The sequence below is a fragment of the Equus przewalskii genome, chromosome 16 (genome assembly GCF_037783145.1).
Source record: "Equus przewalskii isolate Varuska chromosome 16, EquPr2, whole genome shotgun sequence".
Taxonomy (NCBI): Eukaryota; Metazoa; Chordata; class Mammalia; order Perissodactyla; family Equidae; genus Equus; species Equus przewalskii.
Genome location: NC_091846.1, coordinates 21,577,237 through 21,601,429, shown reverse-complemented (window position 1 = coordinate 21,601,429; position 24,193 = coordinate 21,577,237). Strand labels below are relative to the sequence as shown.

At 39.7% G+C, this 24,193-nt stretch overlaps 2 protein-coding genes across 22 annotated transcripts in view; one reads left to right on the top strand and one right to left on the bottom strand.

Moving 5' to 3' along the window:
* Positions 1-2,287, top strand: part of SETDB2 (SET domain bifurcated histone lysine methyltransferase 2) — a 75,297-nt gene extending 73,010 nt beyond the window's left edge. For all 6 annotated transcript variants that reach the window (XM_070578177.1, XM_070578174.1, XM_070578173.1 and 3 more), the window contains one exon: positions 1,400-2,287. In XM_070578177.1, coding sequence (XP_070434278.1) covers positions 1,400-1,545 — 146 coding nt within the window. In that variant the 3' untranslated portion in view covers positions 1,546-2,287. The remainder of the gene's footprint in view (positions 1-1,399) is intronic.
* Positions 2,288-4,200: 1,913 nt separating this feature from the next.
* RCBTB1 (RCC1 and BTB domain containing protein 1) overlaps positions 4,201-24,193 on the bottom strand; it is a 50,374-nt gene continuing 30,381 nt past the window's right edge. For 12 of the 16 annotated variants that reach the window (XM_008538803.2, XM_070578185.1, XM_070578178.1 and 9 more), the window contains 8 exons: positions 23,198-23,356; positions 20,486-20,593; positions 19,956-20,098; positions 18,747-18,937; positions 15,236-15,362; positions 13,338-13,489; positions 12,638-12,768; positions 4,201-6,455 (listed from right to left, as the gene is read on the bottom strand). In XM_008538803.2, the coding sequence (XP_008537025.2) occupies positions 6,315-6,455; positions 12,638-12,768; positions 13,338-13,489; positions 15,236-15,362; positions 18,747-18,937; positions 19,956-20,098; positions 20,486-20,593; positions 23,198-23,356 (1,152 nt within the window). In that variant the 3' untranslated portion in view covers positions 4,201-6,314. Of the gene's footprint in view, positions 6,456-12,637; positions 12,769-13,337; positions 13,490-14,714; positions 14,845-15,235; positions 15,363-18,746; positions 18,938-19,955; positions 20,099-20,485; positions 20,594-23,197; positions 23,357-24,193 lie in introns of all 16 variants that reach the window. The other 4 variants (XR_011527827.1, XR_011527830.1, XR_011527828.1 and 1 more) reach the window with 1 other exon arrangement.

The following is a 24,193-nucleotide window of genomic DNA, read 5'->3' as shown; positions in this document are numbered from 1 at the left end:
AACCATTTATTGAGTAGGTCCTTTCACCGCTGTTTAAGATGCCTTCAAAACAGGCTAAATTTCCAAATTTTAAATAAAATAAAATTTTAAATAAATTTTTATATATGAATCTGATCTGACTTTCCATCGAGGCTGCCACAAACAGCTGGGCAGGCTGTATACTGCACATCCTGGTGGGACTGGGGGGAGCAGAGATTCACAAAGAATTTGGCGCAAATGGCCCCCCCCAAAGTCGCACAAACAGGCCCTTCACTCTTCTTTTCTATAGATGTATTTGTCTATCCAGCAAATGGTATTAGGACAATTTTCTCTGGGGAGAAAATATTAATTCATATCCCTGTCTCAATATACACAAGCCTTTCTCATTTTTGTTTACATATTACACATTTCTGTTTGAATTTTGTATTTATAATCAGCAGAAAAATATTTTTTTAAATCTACCAAAACTAGTGTATCTTTTAAGAGTCTCTTGAGAACGTCTGCATACAGCTAATAGGAATATCCTTATTTTTTTAAAAAGCAGTCTTTAAAATCTTTTTCTAAAAAGCTTTATTTTGTAGGGGACTTTCATCTGTGTTTATTTTTCTTTCCTATAAAAGTTATGTGTTTGGAACACGTCACACGTCACTGGGTGGGTTAGTTGGGAGTGTAGAGAAAACAGTGTGTTGGGGGTGTGGGGTACCAGGCGGACACACTATTTGGAATTGCATGAGAACCAACGTAAAAGGCTTAACTTTTGACACCCCAACTGATAAAGACTTTCTTGCTCAATTTAGCCTTTCTAATGTGCCAGAAATTTAACCACAGGGATATAGGTATTCTAAAGAAAGATTGTGTGTGTTTTAATATTTTCAGTTATGAGTTTTTAAGAAAATGACATTGCCACTGAGTAATATTATTTATAAAGCCCAACTAAAGTATCTTCTTCCTAAGTTTCCACAATAAAAGCCTTCTTACTTTTAAATAAAACCAAAAGCTTCTCTGTGACGTTAACAATTGAACACATTTTTATGGAAGATTTGCCCTCATTCTTGATGCTCTGACCACATGCTCTCTCGATTATCCTCTCTCCACAAATGCATCTAGTAGAGCATGAAGGTTATAATCGCTGCTCTCGAGTTCTCAAACATACGCAAAAGGGACTGGTTCTGCTGTAAATGTATACGAAATCTTAAAGATGGACTGACCAGCTTTGTGTGAAAAGTGCAGAATTCTACCCTGAATTAGAAGAAAGGGGAAGCAAAGGCGTAAGAGAACCAGGTCCTGCTCAGAAGACCCAGATTCTTGCCTCTGGGGCACAGCATTGTGTCCTCTGCACTCGCAAGTGAAAGGGGCCAGAAATAGCACATTATTTATAAAATTATCGAATAATCTGAAATCATTCTATTTCTTCTTATAGAAATAGAGAATAAAATTCATCAATCTGAAGAAAGGCGGCAGCAGCTGAAGGAAGAGATAGAGCTACTTCAGGACTTAAAACAAAGCTTGTCCTCTCTTCAAGAAAATAGGTCAAGTTCAACTTCACTATCTTCTTTGTCTCCTTAAGGACGTCCGTTTCCTGAGTCAGGCATAGCTGCGAGCAGGCTCGGAACTGGAGACCCAGCCTGCGAGACCCACACATCTTTCAGGACCGGGCCTCTCATTCCTCTCTGGTCTGCCACCTTCCATTCCTCATCAGCTCTTGCCATTCTTGCCAACTGACACTTCGTGCCTGACTGGGTGTTTACTGCCCTCCCTTATCATCTCACTTCTACCTCCCCCCTCCGATGAAATGTTTCTCAGGTTCTGCTTGAGTAAATGGGATCACGCCTCCCATCTCCCCCACCTTCTGCAGGAAAAATCCTGCAGTGGCTTCCTGCTGGTGTGTTGCCTCCCACCCCTCCCCTACTCCAGGGATCTAAGTTGATTCCAGTCACAGACCAGGTGCTCCTTACCCCCAGGGCCTTTGCGCCTCCTTCTGTGAAGTCTTAACTGCCCTTTTACCCGTCTCTGCCCACTCCTCCTGCAGATCTCCTTACACCAGTTCTCCTACTTATTCCATCTGAGAGTACTTTTCCTTCATACCACTTCCCAGTGTAACCCACTGTCTCTTCCATCACACCCCTAGCATGTAAGCTGACAGGAGGAACTCACTATTCTGTGTTTCGCTATTATGTTCCCAGCACCTAGCATTCTTAGTAAATGTTTGTTGAATAAATGCATAAACTTCTTATCTTTTGAGACTAGTTCCAGCTCATAATGCCTCTTAGATATAATAAATTTGAATATTCTACTTTTACCAAATTTACCTTCTTGTCACAAAGTCTGCTTTTTAAATTTCTTCCAGCCACAGTCACCACATGCACATATGTCATCTTCAAAATAAACATTTGAATTTAAAACTGGACTCTGAATAAGAACATCAGTGGGACTATGCAAGAACGAAAAAAACTGATAGTTAAGCTTCGTCTCAACCTAACAATATACAAGAACGATTTTTATGCCCCACCACGTCTGACCCCTGAAAACCTCAAATTCACATTTCTAATTTTTTACCATAGTACTGATTCACAGTAATGCTACATTTCAAAATGAGTTTGATCCGAGTCCCCAGAACGGTGCCTGGCATGTAATAAGTACTCAAAAATTATCTGTTGAGGGAAGAATATGATGTAGGTGAAAAAGAACATGGCCCGTTGTAATGGCAACTCCAGCCCAAGTCATTATTACCTGAAGGACAGAATCTAGATCTGGTTTCCAAATATGGCTGCACATCAGGATCACTGGGGACACTTAAAAACCAGAGGCCAAGACTCCATCCCAGACCCACTGAAGAAAGATCTCCCCTGGAATGGGTCATTACTGCAACCTCTGCTTCCTCCCGATAGACCCTCCTATAGCAAAGCTCATCTCAGTAAGTTTTGAGATCATGATCTTTAAAAGAAAACCTTTGTCTCCCACTTTGCTTTCATATTTAATCTGTCATTCATGGTAGGTAATTTGGCACCACAGAGCAACGTGTGTTTGGCAGTCATAAAGGAGGCAAATACTGGGCAAACTGTTCAAACAGATCCAGGTTTGTACTTTAGCTGTGTCACTTACTGCTGAGAAACAGTGACCCAATGATTTAACCTATCTGAGCCTAGCTCTCCCTACCTTATGGTACAAAATGTGGGCACTAAAAAAGAAAATGTACGTGAAGCACAGGGCACAATGCCTGGTGCTGTGGGAAATAACTGTATACACACAGACGCAAGCTCACGCTCCCCTGGACAAGGTTTCCTCCCAGTGGGCCCTGGCTGCTTGTCTCCATTTTAATCAAACTCACTTGCTGGTGGCGAGCTCTGAAGGCTCAGCAGCCCCCACCTCTAAGCCTTTGCTGGTGCCACTTACCTGTTGTTCTGGAAATGAGCTGAAAGGACGCTTTGTTTTCCCCTGCACCGCACAAAAATCTGAACAGAGTTCACAATGACTGCTTCTCATATTAACTCTCTTAGTTTCTCTCACTATTATGAAAAGCTGTTTATAAATATGTTATTGTTATTAGTTCCTAAACCTCTCTCTCCTTCTCCTAACGATTTATACAGTCCTCAAGGACTGGAACTATGTCTTTCCCGTCAGTTATAAGTACCCCAAAGGAGCCAGATAGATTTTTGTGTTATGACAGTTCAGCTGTACTATCTTTTGGCAAGAATAAAACCAAAGGATTTCTATGGGTGGGGGTGGGCGTGTGGGGGGGTGTGTGTGTAGCTGAGAGACAGTTGACGTGTTCATGGTGGTCTCTATTTTCAGCCTGATACCTGCTAAGAATCACAGTACTGAGTTTTTTTTAATTGTGGCAAAATACACATGAAATTGACCATGTTGTAGTTCTATGGCCTTAAGTACGTTCACATTCTCGTGCAACCGTCACTGGCATCCATCCACAGAACTCTCTTCATCTTCCCCAAATGAAACTCTTGTACCCATTAAACAGTAACTCTCCATTCCCTCCTGCCCCCAGGCCCCGGCAGCCACCATTCTACTTTGTCTCTATGCGTGTGACTGCTCTAGGTACCTCACATGAGTGGAATCACGCAGTATTTGTCCTTTTGTGACTGGCTTATTTCACTTAGCATAATGTCCTCAAGGTTCATCTAGGTTGCAGCATATGTCAGAATTTCCTTCCTTTTGAAGGCTACATCTTAACTGATTTTTGAGGAAGAAAAACAACTCTCCACGCCTGTTTTAACAGATTATTTATTACTATGTCATTCTAAACATTACATAAATACAGCCTATATGCTAGAGTATCAAACATTGTTCCAGTAAGAAGTTCAAGAGTACTTTTAGGCCTGTTTTAAGAAATATGAATACTTTGGCTTTCATTATTACATCATGAAGAAAGCAATTCAAAGAATAGTTTTTATCTCCTGCTTAACAACAGGTTACGATTAACAACAAAACCGAGTAGAAAAATAAGAGTGTATTAAAAAAAAAAAATGAAGTACTTTTTCAAGGACTTATTCCTGTTCTCTTCACTACATACATAGGCAGATTACTCAGTAATGTAATATGAGAAGTGGTTCTTCACCTATATTAGGAACTCAGTAAATATTTGTTGAATGAAAGAACACTATGCAAATGGATCTACTACTTTAATTTGTGCTTTTTTTTTGATGTTTTTTTTCAAGTAGGAACAATAGTAAACATACCGAAGGTCTTGTTTTGTCCAGATCATAAGCCTACAGAACACTGATTGTTACCAATACTACCCATCATAGCTAATAATCAAATCAATATGCGTTTATCAACCTAGTAAGAAAAAGTCTACCATGTTGCAAGGCTTCAATCACTTGTGACATGGTCAAGAAAAGGGGGCTGGGACTTCTAGGTTGGTGGTTATTTCACCTTTCAACGAATTCCTATCTTTGGGCCCTCATCTCCACCCCACCCCCCCACACACACACTTAAAAACGTTGCTAAAAATAGTATCTGCAGCATCTCTTCACCTTCTTGCTAATTTGGCTCTGAAATGTATTCAAGCTCCAGGTTCAGATCGGGGACCTTCCAAACAGAAAAGAGTTCACTAAGGGAGCCCCTACAAACGGAAATGAGTCCGTGGGCCAGAGAGCAGAACAAAGCTTTGTTCTTAACGTAAGCTCAAAGGACACACATGATAAAACTCAGAGTTGAGCATTCTTACCTCCCAAGGTCACACCTCATAACCAGACCAAAAATACCCCATAATTTTGACCCTTTTTCATAGTTAAATTATGCTCAACCTCATACCTAACACAATTAAAAGGAGAGGAGAATCAAAAGTGAAAGCTGGAGAAGTGTCAGCTAAGCCGGTCTGGGATGGTCTCTGCCTGACACAAAGGGAGAAGGCAGGTCTCATCCAGTCCCGTGGGGAAGCTGCTGTGCGAAGCGCCACAGCAGGGGTGATGCACAGCAGCCATGATTTAGGAGGGCCAGAGGACGCGGAGCATGTCACTGTTTCCCTCTTATGATTAGCACTGACAAGGGAAGGGGCGGGGCAATTTAAACTTGAGTTCTCAAATTTTATCTTAATAAAAGTGTTTACATTGTATAGTAGTGAAGATTCCAATTTATAAAATATTCACCTTTGTCCAAATGAAGTTTCTTTCATTATCAACTTTTCATGGAGAGTCCTAATTTACTACTCTTTACGAGCTTAAGTCTTAGAGAAATCTTGGCTGACCTAGAAATTTATCTTTGCATAATTATCATTTCAATAGGTTGAATTCATATTAAACTGAATATTATTTTGATACACCGTGAAATTAAAAAAAGTCATCCATAGTGCAAACCCACAAACAAAAGCCTAAAATGATCCTAGCTATTCCTTCACAGTAAGACTACTGAAGTAGCAACCAATGCAGCACTTCCACAGGCCCCAAAGTCAGCATCTTCAGTTGCTGGGCGGGGGGGGGGGGCTCTGTGTCTGTCTCACCACTCACACACGATCTCAACTCCTGCTGTCAAAAGGGTTGCTGATATGTGAGCCAGGAGAGTGCCACACACCTCCCCTTCCCAAGTTCACAAGTTCCTCTAATCAGGAACAAAAACAAAAAACCACCAGCTAAATTTTCACCCTTTAACAATGTTCCAGCCAAACATAAGGTCACATTTAAAATATACATAGCTGGAAACAAGCGTTGTTTAAAACGGGTTCAGGAAAAGACGCACATCTTTCATACATTCCTACACAGAGACCTGTATCTCGGACGTGAAAAAACCCACTCGGAGAATGACATCACCCCTCGAGCACAAACGACACACCATCTCCCATCACCTGCCCAGCACTCACACAAACCCAGCAGCCTCGGGCTTCAGTTCTTAAAGGCTCCACATTTACTGGCTTTAGCAATGAATTCCTTTAGCAGAGGGCCATCCATTTGCCAAAATGCTGCAGTCTGTGTCACTTCTGTCAAATGATTGATGCAAAACTTAAAGCAGAATTCTTCTAAATCCTGGACACACACGACAAAAAAACAAAACAAACAAGAAGAGGCCTTTTTTAATTAACTTTGAATTACTTCTCTCCAAACCCCTCACCCCAAATCTCTTACCCTCCCCCGGAAAAGAAAGTTGAGGCCTGAAACCTCAAACTAGGCAAATAAGTGACCAGAGGCAGGTGTCAGAAAACACACACTATTTGCTCACACACGGGAAGAGCAATGATGCCCCTGCGTCAAGTGTGACTCTTCATAACAGACACACACGGTCTATAGGGGAAAGTCTCCTCACGGTCACCACAGGGTCTCGTCACACTCACAGACATTGTTTTAAAAAGCTGAAAGCAACTTTAGTCCATATCATATGTTTTACCACATTCAAGAAGTCAGAGAAAGGAATTAAGATGCGGATAATTTAGTTTAAGGAAGAAAAAATTTTAAGAAATAGAGAAGTGATGAAGAGATTTTAGAGAACCTAAAGGGATACATTAAAAACAATTCCAAGCACCTTGAATTCAGTTTCGTGCTCTCCTGAAGTAAAAATGCCTTCATTTTTAAAGCCACAAAGAATAATATGCTGCAACTTCTACCACACTAATTTCTCAGTCGATCCAGTGAAGAATATTCACAGATTGGATTTTTCAGTCACACAAATGGAAGTCACCAACCACCAACACTCAGAAGGGAAGTAATATATATAAGTGGTAACCGGAACAATTTACAAATCTATTCTTGCCTATGCGAATACATCCTTTCATCCTCAGCAAAACTCTCCTATAACGCTGTCTGTTCCTTCAAATGTGGGAATGGATATTTATGAAATCAATTTGGTACCTGGAATGTATACAAAGGCTAAGTATATAAAAGCAAATCACACTAAAAGCTCTTATCACAAATAGCTTGATTTTTATAGCTTGGCCGGCTACACTGAGGGTCAATATTCAGGGTTCTTTCAAACCAGAAACTCAACAACATTTAAACTGCAGGGTCTTGGCTTCACGTTTCCAGCCACCATGAAGTGAGAATTTTAGGCAGAGTGAGGAAGGGCCCGCACAAACATATGGACACACCCCTTTCCTGCTCTCTCAGTGCAGACCCTGCAAACAAATATTTCCTTATTCCAAGGGTCCCTTTGTCCCTCTCTGAAAGATGCCCCCCTCCAGTCATATAATCAGTAAGAAACAAACCACAACCAACGTGTATCAGCTGCTGCCAGAGTCTTGTTTTTTGGGTAATTCAAAATGCATTTAAAATGTTAGCACAATCTCGGGATACATGTTTTCTAAGAGATTCCCAGGGGCCGGCACCCTAGCCAAGTGGTTAAGTTTGCGCGCCCAGCTTCGGCAGCCCAGGGTGTCACCGGTTCGGATCCTGGGCGAGGACACGGCACTACTCATCAGGTCATGCTGTGGTGGCATCCCACATGCCACAACTAGAAGGACCCACAACTAAAATATACAACTGTGTACTGGGGGGATTTGGGGAGAAGAAAAAGAAGATTGGCAACAGATGTTCGCTCAGGTGGCAAGCGTTAAAAAAAAAAAAGAGGTTCCCAGTGGGCTGAATATACAGCTGAATGCTCTATGTATTATAATAAACTAAAATGTTAAACTATATAAAATGTTTCCTCTCATATTAATATTAAAGAAACAGCACTACTCCTAGTATTATAACCCAATGGTTAATAAATAGCTCAAGGGACTAAATTATATTCCACAGGGAGATAAGTCCTATTTTAATCTTATTTAGCAAAAATAGAAAACTAGTTTATCTACATGTAACTTAGGAAGAAGTGGCCAGTCATGAGCACAGAAAGTTCTTCAAACCATGTAATGTACCAGATAAGGATCTTTAAATATTAAGTTTTAATTATATAATTTCAAATTCAAAGGAAAAGAAGAGTGCTCTAACTCCTGGCACTGTAAAACCTTTGTCACTTCTATGTCTACTAATTTAGATTTCAAGATCTTTGTACCATACCTGAAAGAATTTCTTCAGTCTACTAATTGTACAGATTACCTTGAGTATAAACTTTAAGAACTTTTTAATATAGCACAGGCATATAAAGAGTGCTTCTAATTATGAATCTGTTCCTAATCTATGGAAATATTCTATCAAACTGCCTTCCCTTCACCTCTGATTACTTGGAACTGGTGAGATTTCTCGGTATTCAACAAACGTTTAACGGCTTCAAATATTAACTACAAAATGCTGAAAATAATCTAAATCTGGGTTGTTTAAATAACTAATTGAACCTGGGTTGAGGCAGATCCTTGGAAAAGGAAGCACTGAATGCACCAGGAGAGAAATTAGACAGAAACTGGAACCTGCAAGTTGATCTGCATGAACCAGAGAGGGGCTCAGCCAAACAGACTCACTCAGCACCCAATTCCCTGAGCCAGTTTGTCTTTCACTGTGAATCAGACAAACATCCTTCTGATAATTCTTAAATACTATAAGAACCTAAATGATCTCCTCGCCTCATTCTGCCAATGATCAGAGCTTCAATTACCTAGAAAAGAAAACTCAACTCTTATCCAACTAATGAGTCAACTGTAACAGCATACTGGGCTGTAAACAAGACATTTCCAAGAAGGACAAGAAGGATCACTTGACCAGTAGATGACACGCGTTCATCACAGAAGGAGACTCTTCTCAAGGCCCATGGAACAGGGAAGTGGGAGAGGGTGTAAAATCAAGGGGGTCTAATACAGTGTTCTCGGTATTCTAGAAACTAAGTCCACATTTATGACATTTCGCAGTGAAATTATTATAAAGTGGTTCTGAGGCAAATCAGATAAAAAAATCAGATTTGTTGTAATTAGCAAAGGAGACCAAAATATAAAACTGCTATTCTGAAATAATTTATAAATTAATTCCAAATGTTTAAATGTTTAAATTAAATTATTTCAATCCCTACATACTATAAAATAAGTTGTTTTTCCTTTCCACCGATTTTCTTTAGTAATCAAACAAAACACAGAGAATTGATGGTCCCAACATCTACATTTTTAAAATGCTAATGCAGCCTTTAATGGAGTTCTTATCCAGTCTTAAAATCCCAAGCTAAGATGGTTGAATGCCAAGACTTCTTGTGGAAGGCCACTTGGCCAAGGTAGGACAGGTTCCCTCTGTGTCATTCCAGATTCCAGATGGCAAGAGACTGTGAACCACACCTCTGTCCAAACTTATTGTTAAAGTAATTACAGAAGAAAACTCAAAAATCAAGTCCAGAATTCATTTTATAGTATATCAAGTAAAAAAGATTCCAGATCAAAGTGAGCTGTTTTTTGTTTTTTAGAATGTGTTTAAACATCTTACCATATGGGAAAAACTAAAGAAAGGTGCTTTCTCTCACTACCCAAAACATATTTTACAGTCTACTGATCATGGAAAACTTTTAATTTGCCCCTCTGACAGAAGATAAAAATGCTGAACATCTGGCTTTAGCACAAAGTTTTCCAATACTCATATCCCAAACCAATTTTGGAATTAGATTCCTCGGCTCATGTTTATTGCTTCCCACCAAAAGCAAAATTTTAAGACATAAGTTGATCAGCAGGTAGAATTGTCTGGAAGGTTCTCTACTCTGGTTAGACAAATACTACTACCCAAATGTTTCTCCTAAGGTTCAAATACATACAGAAAACAAAAATTTCCTGAAAAGGAACAGTATAAACAGAAGCATTTCAAAATTTTATGTGATACAGAACTATCTTGAGACAACGTTTTATTCACATTGTCTCCACTGATGTCAATATTTTTGGGTTTGTGCTAGAAGAATATTTAAGTGCTTCTTCTCCAAAGCCTTCTTTACTTTATTAAAACCTGTAGAAAGTCTGACAATGCATTCATAATACAAGGGTTCCACAACAACTAGCCTACTTCTTAAAATCTTCATAACTACTAAGTCAATACATTTTTTCTTTGCTTTTATGTTATGTACATTTGCTTCAAAATTATCTTGTCAAAAGAGGGTATTGAGGAAGTGCAATAACTTTTATTGAAAAGAGAAGAAACGTGAAAAGCAGGCAGTCACCATCTTCCAAGCATTTCAACCCACGGGATGAAGGGAAAGTCATCTGGCATGCCCAAGGCGAGCTTCGGAGAATAACCGTTTTTGCAGTTAATTTCCAATCTGACTTAGTAGGAGTGTCTTCCCATTAACTAATAGATACAGTAAGTGGGTTTTATTTCTATGTTCTAAAGACTTCATTTATTTACTTACTACATTCTATAGCATTAAAGAAAATGTAAAAAGTACATTAGTCAATTACACAACTCCTACCAGAACCAAAAAAAAAACAGCCTAGAAAGAAAAGTGATTTTTTTCTCTTTATCTTCTATTTTCTAATTTTTCTACATGAAATGTGTAATATTTGTTAAGTTTGGGGTTGCTGGGTTGTTGGGTTTTTTTTTTTTTTTTTACATTTTCAAAAAGCACACCATCATGGTGAGGAGTTTCAAATATACACATTCATTCATTTAACTCAACATATATTTTTGATTGCCAACTATATGCCCACACTGTGACAGACTCGGGAATCACATGCATTTTGTGGTCTCAAACAAGGGATAGTTTTTAATGTGTTTATATTTAATACGAGAAAAATGAAAACTAGCAAAGGAAATGATCATAGAGCTGGCATGGGTAGAAGTGGCATAAGGCTTTTTCTGTAAACTTTCTGGGGTAAATTTTAGCTGAAAGAGAGGAAGAAATTTCCAGCAACTAGAGCCAAGATGTTTGTGTCTGCCCAGGAGGTTCTGATGGGTTTTAGTCAATTAGCAGGATCCTAACCACAAGAATACGGAACTCATTAGCCGTGAGGAGGAGTATGGAGAGACACAGAGAAGATTCTAAAATCAGTCACCAAATGGAAAGAAAAGGCATCGACCAATTTAAAATTCTGTCATTGGGTGGAAACAAAATCTAAAGAAATAACATTTCTAATAAAGAATTTCATGGTGTCACAAAAAGGGCAGGGAAAAAAACTATATTTCCATTTCCTATTAGAAATGATTTACTTTGATTCTATCTGCTGTCAGGCTGCAGAGAATGTCAACTATATTTGACCTTATCAAATATTTATAATAACAATATAATCTCAAATAAAAATAGGATACATTTTGAAAATACAAGACATAATGGTCCATTTCGATCCCTAAGTGCGACAAAGATGAAGTGTCCTTCACATCTCTGAGGCCACAGCTGCAGGTCTCTGCGAGTGTTTGGTAAATTCCCTGATACCAGGTATTCTGCCTCATTGTATGACAACAAAATACCTACAAGAACAGACTAATTGTGCCATTTAGGGTGCATACCTTATCTAGATATCTTGAACTCCAAAGCTATTGCTCTCTACCTTTTATTGTCGATGAGTTTGTAAACCCACCATACCAACCTTCAGTTCACTAATTATCCTTAACGCATCCTTCAGGTGGTATAACCTTCACTCAGTTCAACAAACATTTATCATCTAGCACCTGCTACATGCCAGGCACTATTGGTACCCAGATGAACAAGACACAGCTCCTGCTCATGAGGAGCTTACAATCTGACGATGCTGTGGTTCTTAACTTCAAGAAAATGCACGTAAACACAAAATTTCAGACTCCCAAAAGCCCATTCATTCACAGGCTCTCTAGAGATCCATGAATCCCAGATTAAGAACTCAATCCAGTGCAAAACAAACAAGCAAACAAAAAGGAGTCCAGAGCAAGTTCTTCACACACAGATAATTGCGAGTTACAATCAGACAGTGATAGAATTTCAGAGCATACATAGATATAAACCACACGGCATCCTTGCCTCGTGACAGGGGAGAGTTGGGGAGACAGCAAAGTGGGTCTCGAAAACAATAAATATGCTGACCTTGAGAAATCCTTGAGGCTAAAAGATGCAGTTTGTTAGTCCAACTAGGTAAGGCACTTTACATTCCAACCTGCCGTACAGCTGCTGAGACCTCAGCTAGTTTCCTTTCTTAGTTAAAAATGAAAGTAGAGGAGCAATCGTTTTTGAAACTATGAACAGAGAACAAACAAGCAAGGCTAGAGTTCATTTTTTTAGGGACCAGTCAGTTCATTGATAAGAGACGTGAAATTATTCAGCATGTTCCTTGCCTCACGTGAGTAAAGGGGGTAAAGGAGCCCAGGGGCAGTCATGGTGGTTTTGGTGTCTGTTTGCTGTGCTATGTTACCTCTGCATCATATCTGACCGCAGCAGAAAACAATGAAAAGGCATTCTCCACAGTGATTCCTCGCTTGATAATGTGCTGACAAAGTTTTTTCAGTCTATTTTCACAGTAAGACGTTGCCAAATCCAAAAGACCTGAAAATAAAAAGGGTGAAAGATTAAATCAAGTTTATGATAGTTTCTCATAATATATAAACATACATATTTTATTTGGTGAACAGTTATGTAGATAAATCAGCAGAAGTTTCTTAGTGAATAATACCCTGAATTTTACTAATAAAATTTAATTCATTTTAATTAATTAAAATAAAATTAATAGAATTTAAATAAATGCTCTTTTTACTCCCTACTCCCCCCACCTCCAAAACATTCCTCTTCTATACTCACTTTATACAAGTTCTTCTATAGTACAAAGGGGAAAAAATGGAATTTCTCACCCTCATCTTGTTTCTGAAATGATATGCTAAATCCATTAGCAACTTCAGTCTTAAAAAAATTATAAGTCCACAGTCATAAATAAACTGTCCATAATTATTAACCATGATGACTACACAATACTATTTTTAAAGACCTTTACATCAAATCTTTTTTAAAAGCCATGTAAAGGCCAATAAACCTGACACTTTTTACATTCCAGTGCTATAAGAATATGATGAGATATATTTTGACCATGTAGCTTGGCCAGTCCCAAGTGGCCGAGGTACCTATAGCATCCTCAGGCGGCAGATCAACTGCATCTGTGTAGAGGTACTGGAGAAAGGCACGATACACTGGGTAAGAAAACTGGTCTATTTCTATCACTTCCTTCATGTCCTCATTCCAGTAGGACTGAAACATGGATCGAAAGTGCTCACACCTAAAACAGAACAGTGAAAGTTACCCAGTTAGGTTGATGGACTCAGATAAACAAAAATCACAGATATCCTTAAGTGCTTCAGTATATTTGGGCCTGCCCACTCCAGGATCATGAATCTGTAGCTAGCACCCTAAAAGCATTCCATGTGCAAGGGCTTTACAGTCAGCTTTCACGTACACTCCCATTTCTGATGAGTACTTCCTGTTAAATATTAAGCATCACGTGTAAACCAATTCACTTTGGCACTTTAGCTGACTACTGTTTCCATTTGACGGTCCCCATTCAGATCAAGTTTCTCTGCTCACTTGTTTATTTTTAAAAGATGTTGTACAGAAATGCATTTTAAACAATGAAATTAAAGGAAATTCAGAAACGAGAGTTCAAACTTTTGACTGTATATTATATCATTTAAATGATTCATTTGTTTTTTTGATTCATGTAATCAGCATATACTTAAAACTGTTTTAAATGTTAACTGGATTACATTTAAGCTGATTATTGTTCCATTAACTTACACGACAATTTCCCTCTTTTCTGACTCCTCTTCAAAACAGCCATCACTCCTGTCTTATTCCTCGCCTTTGCCCTGCTCCCTTTTCCTTTCCTTCCAAGACTGTTACCAATTTATCTATAAAACACATTCACTAGGAGAGTCATGTATTTCAAGAAAACCTAAGCAGGTCTTTTTGTATCCTATTTACATGTACCAATCCACCTGTATGAGGAACTGATATCTGAATACAAGATTTTCTTAAAGTATAACATACTTTAGAGTTTTAAAAAATCATCTTTTCAAATTCTTTTAAAATGAGATACAGTAGAAACAAACACAAAATATTTTCAAAATCCACTCAGAATACCTAAAGAATGGCTCCAGTTACATAAGAAATTACTTCATCTGAGCAGTAAAAAGAAATAGCTGTCTAAGCAAGGAATAATAGATAAAATGGGTCAGAAAACGATACATGAAGGGACTAGGCTGGCCAACCACAGGTTCATAGAGAGAAACATTTCCAGTTCATCTTTTCAATTAATATTTTACTCCCTTAAGTAACGAATGACATATGGCTTTTTAGTTCCCTTAAAACATGTGATTTTGTAAATAAGTTTCTAACTGAATTTCCCAAAACACCTGTAAATGGCCAGTTTAACTCTCAATGGTCTGATCTGACGTGCCTCTTTCTCTGTAACGGCAGTCTCAGTGAGCAACAGTCCAAACACTTACTAATAATATGAAGTTCTGCACTTTTATACAAAGAGCTCCTGCCATGTACTATATCCAAAGAAACGTCTTCAATTGGGAATGAGATGTCTCTGCGGGCCAGAAGTCCAGCTTTCCTGACTATAAGAGTTATCTGCTTGGGGAAAATAAATCTTTAATTAAAAGTAAAAGAGGACATGTGCACTTTCCACTGACAATCTTCTATATGTTTTTTAAACCATGTAAACAAATGTTTTGATGGAAATAAGTATTCACAAGATCCTTCACTTTAAAAACAATATAGACAAATACCTATACTACCATGTTACGCTTTTCCTAAAAGGCACGTGAGTGCGTGCACACACACAAATATGCAAAACTCTCCGATAATGAGTGGATTGATACTATCTGCAAAAATATTAAGTTGCGCCATTTCACTCTACTGCCAAGGTAACTTCGTATCAGTCTCCATTTTGTGGAATAACAAGAAATGGAGAATGCAACACAGTGAGGTTACTGATGTCTCTAAGCTCACGCAAAAATACCTGATTTTCAAAACAGCTTTATGGACGTGGATATATTTCCCATCAATTCGAAACTTCAAATCAGCAGTTTCTGGACTATCAAATTCTTTCTTCAGTGACTCTGCAACTGTTAAAAAGTCTTCATGTTCTGAAGGCGACAAACACATTATTAATACAGGAAGCTCAGGAAACAGACTCAAGATCTGAAAGACTTCAAAAAGATAATTATTAGCATAATGGATGATTCCAGTAGATTCTTTTCAAAAGAGTTCACGCCTTATTTGACAAATCAACTTCACAGTATTAAAGTAAGTATCCCAAATCTATAAACTACAAAAAAAATGTATTTGGAAAGACTAAATACCAGTCTTACATTCTAAGCTAAACATTAAAAATGTGTATTTTCAAAAAAAGAAAAAGTTATAGGTAATCTATGATTATATAACTACTCTCTCAAAACTTGAGTAGTTCTCTCTAAGGCTAAGAATTTATCGATTTTCATTGACTGAAACACTAAGAACACCTCTGCTCTGCTTTGGGGTAGTTTCAAGGGGTTGGTCGTTCAACTCAAGGAGTGTCAAGAAACAAACTCACCACTTAAGTGATAATGCTAAGAGTCGTGTTCTTACACAGAGAAACCCTTTTTCCTAGGTATCTGGAATCTAAACATCCCTCTTAACCCTAAAAATTAATGTACAAAGAATAATCTTTACATATCATCTAAAAACGGAGCAAATTTACTTAGTAACAATGTATACTCAAAGGGACTACTTTTACAAAACTGTGATCACATTGCCTGATAAGAAGGAGAATTGCTGTTATGATAATATATAAGTAGAATCGTGTTATTATGAGGGAAAGTAAAGGCACTTCTGCAAATTCACACAACACTTTCTTGTGCTTTATATGTATGAACAAAGGAAAACAAGTAGAAGGCTAATGGGGAAATTTAAAAATTCCAGAGATCCTCATCGGCCCTGAAACGAAGGTGCTATAGACAGAAGGGACAGGTGCCCACTGCCCACAAGATGAGAAGGGGACTCAATCAAAGAACTGAGCTGCGCCTCTCAGTAGCCTTGTGATACCAGGGCAAAACTTAGAGGAGGTACAACTGCAAAAACCCAGGCTGAAACTTAACAAATGAGCTTATCCATGAGCTTTACTATCAGAATCTCCCAAGGAAACATCATTCCCCTAAACCCTGTGACCTTAACCCACAGTCCACCCCCAACCCCCACAATGCCGAGATCTCTTGGCTATAGAGGAAAGGTGGACAATCTCTCAAAAATCAGGCTTTTCCTGACCCTGTAACCTGGATCCCCAGTGAGTAAAAGAAAGGGAATGACTAGGACAGCCAAGGAGTCCAGGGGTCTAGACTGCTACCCACCCACGCAAAAAATAGCTTCTTATCAGTGCCTCAACTTCTGCATCTAGTCATAACGGTTAAACTAACCCTTTCCTCTTGGTTTCAGGCAACAAGTATAAAACCTCCTTTCAGAGAAAAAAATATTCTTCAGAAGCATGAATTCACCTCTGACTTTCTTCCTAACACTTAGCTGAGATCACAAACTGAGAGGAAAAAAACACTTCTGACTTTTAGTGGGTGGAAGGGAAAGAAGTTATCTGGGAGAAATAGTCAATGACCATATTTTTTCCAAATTTAACATTAAAAAATGTTCAGATGTTTGTTCTGAAGATGATGTTAGTGCCATTTTAAGATGCAAGAGGCTGGGGAGCCTTTTTTTTTTAAAGATTGGCACCTGAGCTAACAACTGTTGCCAATCTTTTTTTTTTTTCTGCTTTATCTCCCCAACTCCCCTCCCCGCCACCCCCCTTACACAGTTGTATATCTTAGTTGCAGGTCCTTCTAGTTGTGGCTCATAGGACGCCGCCTCAACGTGGCCTGACAAGCAGTGCGATGTCCGCGCCTAGGATCTGAACCCTGGACCGCCATAGCAGAGCGCGCGAACTTAACCACTCGGCCACAGAGCCGGCCCCTGGGGAGCCTTTTATAAACATGTCCAGGTCAAGCAGTACACAGGAATCTGACGATGTGTACCGAGCGCTTCCACTGTGCATGCCATACATATGTCTGTGATTATCACCAAATAGTCCCATTCTGGGAGCTAAATTTTTTCTAATCACAATATTCACTGCAAAACAAATACTGTATTATAGTTAAAGAACCTGGAAATGTTCCATTTGCTTCACTTTAAGTTGAGCAGCAGCTTAACTCTTCCTAAACACTCTTGCCCCCATGACCATAAAGACTGGTCACCTGATAATGGGACAGCGCCAGCTGTCTGACACACCTGAGCACGCCGTGTATTACAGACTAGCCTTTAATATCCATGGCTGAGAAACCCAAGTTCTCGGTTGTCAAGAGCTACATTAATTTTCAAGCACAGGGCATCATGACCCACTTATTCCCTCTGCATACAAACGAAAGAAAAACTTAGAAGAACTACACCGGCAAAAAGACAGAAATGAACAAGAAATAAAAGGAAAAGAGATTAAAATAATCTTGTTAATGACCAGTCAGCTCTACATTTTAATATTTTCTATCAATAATGGACTCTTAAAGATGGTGATATTCAAAAAAGGAGAAAGATTATGTAACCAAAGATCACCCTGAATTCCCCTATCCTTTATAAAACCTCTGTTCTGATGCCCTTCTAAAATAAAACTATTCAAGAGACTGGCTGAAAGAAAAAGAGAGTTGACACATCACCTTAAAAACCACAAGTTCTTCACTTTTTTTTAAAGTTCATTTTTGGTTCATATTGTATTGAATTATATAATAAATTTAATATAACAAAAGCACATAAGAACAGGTTACTAAAATATTTGTACATGGATGTTCACAACAGCACTATTCACAACAGTCAAAAGAAGGAAACCATCCAAGTGTCCATCAACAGACAAATGGATCTAAGAAATGTGATATACACATACAATGGAATATTATTCATCCATAAAAAGGAACAAAATACTAATATATACTACAACATGGATGGGCCTCAAAAGCATTAAGTAAAAGAAGCCAGAGAAAAAATGGTCACATATTGTATGATTCTACTTATTCGAAATATCCAGAATAGGCGAATCCATAGAAACAAAAAGCAAACTGTTGGCTGCCAGTGCTTGGGGAAAGGGAGAATAGGGAGTGACTGCTCAATGGTTATGGGGCGTTCTTTCAGGGTAATGAAAATGTTTTAGAACTCGATATAAATGGTGGTTGCACAACACTGTGAATGTACTAAATGCCTCTGAATTGTACACTTTAAAATGGTTAATTTTATGTATGTGACTTTCACCTTAATTAAAATGAAAACATTTAAGGGGAGAAAATAGTTAAGTCCATATAATATTTCATAACATGAATATATTCTATTATACAAATCTAATTTGGGCCAAGGTATTAAAGCTAATTCTGGAACCTAAAAGAGCCACAGTCAGCAAATACGCAGGAAAACTGGTAAGTTGATATTACCCTCCTTCCTGGGTGGAAAGCAGCCCTGAGCTTTCTTACCTACAGACAGGAGGCGCCACGAGACGGCGGGAGAGGCGAAGCAGGCGAACACGTCGTCCGTGCAGGAGAAGTGCGTGAGGTGCGGCAGGATCACAGACTGGCCCCGGCACTGGCCCCACATGTACACGTGCCCTCCCTGGGTCTTAGCAGCAGACGTGTGGGCAGAGTGGCAGGCTGCAATCTCTACTACCCTAGAAAGTTTTCAGAAGGATGCTTGTCACTTTTTTATCACAGAAGCCCATGGCACACCACACAAGGTAAATAAAACATTCATGCTTGGAACACCTCAAAAAACAGCCCAATTCGAGGGACATTAGCTGCCAAGTCATATGGACAAAAACCACAAGATCAGAGCAAGGGCCCTATGTTTCCCCCTTCCTGGTCACCCCACTTCTCATCCTAACCTCGTTCTGAGTTAGGATAAATAATACATACTCTTGAGGAAGATTTGGAAAAAGGGACTAGAAACCAAAGGAAATGAAGAAAGTGGACTCTGACAAAATGTCCTGATAGTTCTGGGGGCTTAGACAGCAGCAAAAAAATACTGTCTTCAATATACCATTTCCTTACAAGTAGGACTTTTCCTCTCATGCCCTACCAGAGCTCAGGACACTCATTAGGCTGATAAGCACTGGTCTATGCATGACGGGCTCTGAACATCCCAAACCAAATGGGCGTCAAGCCAAACTTCCTACATTTCTCAGTATGCCTCTTAGGCAGGGTTCCGGAATCAGAAGTCAACATTCTATAGCTTGGTGGGTAAGATCTCACAATTTGGCTGAACAAACACTAAGCATCTATTCCAGGAACACACATTAAATCAAATCAATATTTAAACAGACATGTCCTTGCAAGGGCAGATTTTATTTATTTAGAGTTGTCTTAGTTGGCTCAAAGGAAAAGTTTGTACCACACTTTGAATTTCAACTTGGTGACAGTCCCTCTTTTACGCCCCTGCTAAATGGGCAACAAGAAGTCAGCAGGAATTATACCAAGACGCATTAACGCCTACCAATCACAGGAGGTTTAGAAAGTTGCACAAGAATCGTATCAACCTCATGTTCATTCTGGCTGGCACTCAAACTCATTTGTTCAAAATGAGAATGTTAATAAACAGAAGAGTTACAAAGCCAAACACCACAGCTATAGCACACAAGTCCCAAGTCCACAATGCACACACAATCCCAAGACATGGTACAGCCAAGTTACCTTTCTTTCTCCACCATGATGTGTGCTGGGCTTAGCAGGTTATTTTTATTGCCAGTTCCCAGCTGCCCATATGTGTTAGCTCCCCAGGCATAGAGCAAGCCCTCGTCTGTTAGTGCTAGAGTGTGTGCATAGCCGCAGACAATCTGCAAGTAAATTTGAATGGTTACCATAAACAGGAAAACAGGAAGGGCAGGGAAAACATCTACTTAAAGATTACAGCCAGCTTCTGCAGAATGCCAATTCATCATCAGGTGTGGACTGACATTCTCTGGAACATTAAAAAAGCATTAGAAAAGCCTAAACCTGAGACTACTGGATTTTTCCATTTTTTCTTGTCGAGACTGACATGCCAGCACCACGGTCTTCCTTCTCATGATGGGAATTCAGAGAGGATGTAATACTAAATGTGGAAGGTGAAGGCACAGGGTACTGTTCAAAAAGATTTACTGAAGAGTAAGTCTCCCGTATCCCTTCACGTCAGAGCAGGGAAGACAGACGGGGATCAGCAGCTGGGAGTCGACCACACGTACCTGGTTCACGCACACGCTGTGCAAAGCTGCCACTCTCACAGGGGTCAGCTGATTGCCATTGTTTCCCAAGCCCAGCTGACCATTGCCATTGTAACCCCAGCCATACACCTTAGAGACAGAAAGGGGGAGAACAGGCTTTTAAAACTGCTAGTGAGAGGGAAGAGATAAAAATGCAGTCCATCTAAACAAATCGGGTACACTTTTTTCACTCCAACACCCGTGCTCTACGCTATGTGATCCTACGCCGATCTCCAAACAGATGACATTTTAGGGGTATGGATGACAGAATTTGGCCATTCCTACTCTATAACTTACTAGTTGGATAGCCCTGGGCAGGTCACTAATTCTTATTTTATACATGAGGAAGCTGAGGCTCATTAACAATTATTAAGCACCGTCCTAATAACGAGTTTTTGGTCACAGCTTAACAGGTGAAATGGACATACGACAATTTCTTGCAGCCAGGTGGCAAGTGCTAACAATAGAGATATAATCAAGGCACTACAGGAGCAGAGAGGAGAAAGGACTGAGCTCCAGGAAGAAAGTTCAGGGAAGGCTTTTCAGAAGTGGAAATTTGAGCAGGGCTGCAGGATCAGTGGGGGTGAAGGCATTCCAGGGAGCGGGCAGAGAATGTGTTGGAGGCGGGTCCAGAAGACAAACAGCTGGCCTGGTTGGACACACCTCAGTGGAGGGAAAAGACTAGAAGGAAAGATAAGGGCCAGGGGATGAAGTGCCCAACACAAACGGGTAACGGAATGCATCTATGGATCTGCCACTGGAATATTTCAAAACGGAGATTAATATGATTAAATTTGCATTTTGGAAAGATCATGCTGGCCGCAGTGTGAAGGGTGACCGGCATGTGTAAGACTAGAGGCAGGAAGACCATTTGGTGGATAAATTTCTCTCTCATCAGCAAAAAGGTGAACTCTGATGAGGGTCCAAACTAAGGCAGTGACAGTGGGACCAAGAGAGAGGGAGTGGATCAGAAAGAGGTTAAGGAGGCAGGCAGAACATGGTGATCCCTTAGCACCTGGAGCCAGAGGGCAGTTATGAGATGAAAGCGGCAGAGCTGGGCACAGGTGTGACAGGAGTGTTAGAGGTTTAGAACGGCCAGCGTGGGAGAGAAGAAAAAGTAGACCAGGAACAAACAAAAGGTCTAGCTCAAATTAGAAACCCGAGATGTGTGGTGGCACCACGCCCCAGGGCAGTGCAGGGCAAATGGGCATCGGCTGGGGCTTTTCAGGGCAACATGATAGATGGGGAAAGGGGACACGGACTTTAGGGCACTAGCAAGAGATGGTTAAAAATGCTTTCAATGTTAGAAGTGTAAAACGTTTGAACTTTTTGGACAGAAATTTGGTAACAGCTATCAGAATTTTTAATGGCATACTCCCTGTCCCAAAAATCCTATTTCTGGGAACTTCGTCTATAGAAATACTTGCATAAGCGTACAAAGACATACACATGCACAAGCAGTAACACAGGAAATCAGTGCGACACTGTTTATAACAACAAATAATTAGAAACGATTGGAACATCCATCAGTAGAGCTCTGGATGTGGGTCATCCATATAAGAAACACTCACAGGTTTCATTTATTTTCCCCTGTTAAAATAACCACATAATAATAATTTTAAAATTAAATTTATTTTTTCAAAAAAAGAAGAAGTGAAGAATACTGGAATGGAGGATGTTAGATGACTATCCCAAAAAATTCTGAAGTCATCCAGGAGGATATCAGGATTGATTCAAAAAAAAATAAGTTAATGGAGGTGGACATCCAGTAAACTCTAAAGCACCCCAGCACCCCAATGCATGATTCCATACGTCTGTGTCCAAAGATGTGTCTTTGTATAATTTCTGTGCACTAAAACATGCATAGATGGTAACAGATCCATTTAAGTAGAAGTTGCAACCAGAATAATTTTATAGAAATAACCATCAGCTCAAAGGTAAGCATGCTAGAAGGTCACTGAAAAGGGGGGCTTGTTTTGGGGGGTTTTTTTGGTGAGGAAGATTGTCCCTGAGCTAACATCTGTGCCAGTCTTCCTCTATTTTGTATGTGGGATGCCTCCACAGCATGGCTTGATGAGCAGTGTGTAGATCCGCATCTGGGATCCAAATCTGCAAACCCCAGGCCCCTGAAGAAGAGCACGCAAACTTAACCACTACACCACAGGGCCAGCCCTGCAAGGTGGGTTTCTTAAAGCAGCTAACAACGATCAGGATAAAAACGTCTGCTTTCACAAGTTGATTCCTTCTGTGAACAAACATTCCAGATGTAGGCAGGGAGTTCTGCAGAGACTTCGAAACCACTGGAGTCACTGACTGCTTATCAACATCATCAGCTAACTTAAAAGAGTGCACAGTGGGTTCTTCCCTCGAAGAAAGAGGTAGTATTGAATTCTTTAGTCCATGACGTTACATCACAAACACACACCTATAAGCATTAGACTATCTGAATCTTGCAAAAAAGTGAAACTTAGACACATTAGAATCTTTACTTGCAGATAAATCTTGAAATTCAAAAATTCATACTGAGGAGCAAACATCCTCTGGTTAATCCTCAGTCGGTAACAAGTTGACTGTCAATGGAGCCATCAAAACAAAGCACTCTTCCTTCCATGACCTAATACACGCACCTCATGAAGAAAATGACCTTTCCTTGAAGGGGAGGTGGAAGGAGAAGGGAATGGAGAGACAGCTCACCTCACCATTGTCCAGAACAGCCATGGACGAGGTCTGACCACAGGCAATCCCGACCACCCTCTTAATATGTAAACAGTTTGTAACTTTCCGGGGAGTTGGTTGATTTGCAGTAGATCCTGATCCCACCTGGCCACAGTTGTTATATCCCCAAGCAAACACCTGCAGAGGGAAGAGAAAAAGAAAAAGAAAAAGAAAGAATAGTAAGGGTGAAAATTTTACCTCTAACACACGACAATAATCATAAAATAAAAATAAACCCACTTAATGAGTACCTACGATGAGTAAATGGCTCTTAGTGCTTTATATGCATTAACCTATTTTATCCTCATAGTAATCCTGTTAAGATGACCCTGGAGGAAACACTATTATCATCTCCATCTTATATATGGAAATGGAAACACAGAGAAGTTAAGTGACTTGCTTGAGGTTCCCCAGCCAGTAAGTAATGGAAGTAGAATCTGAACCCAAGCCATCTAGCTGAGCTCTTAACCACTACGCCGTACTCCCTCTATAATTCTGGCAGCTATATCTGTTTTTTAATCTGGAATCAAAAGGAAATGACATATATGCCACATGAGTTCCAGTGACATGAAAAATCTGCTTAACCCTTTGGGCACAAATACTCATTTTTTTCATGGAAACCTTTCAAAACCAAACTATGCTTTTCCCTGTCTCACTAATCCCCAATATTCGACATTACATAAGCTCTCCTGACGACTCAGGACCATCGCAGCTATAATGATCAATCACAGTTCCATATCATAACACAGCAATGCTCCAAAGCACTAAGGAGACATGCGTCCCTACAGAAATGACACTAGGTTGTTGGGCCATTATATTTTCTTTGAGTTCTCATTTGCTGCCTGGCAGCTCTAAGCAGCCCCCTCCTCAACTGCATCCTGCTTACTTTTGGCCTGTGATCTGCTCTGCCATAACCTGAAAATCAGATTTCTAAGGGAGAGAGAAACAAATAGATCTCTAAGCTAGTTAAAATCT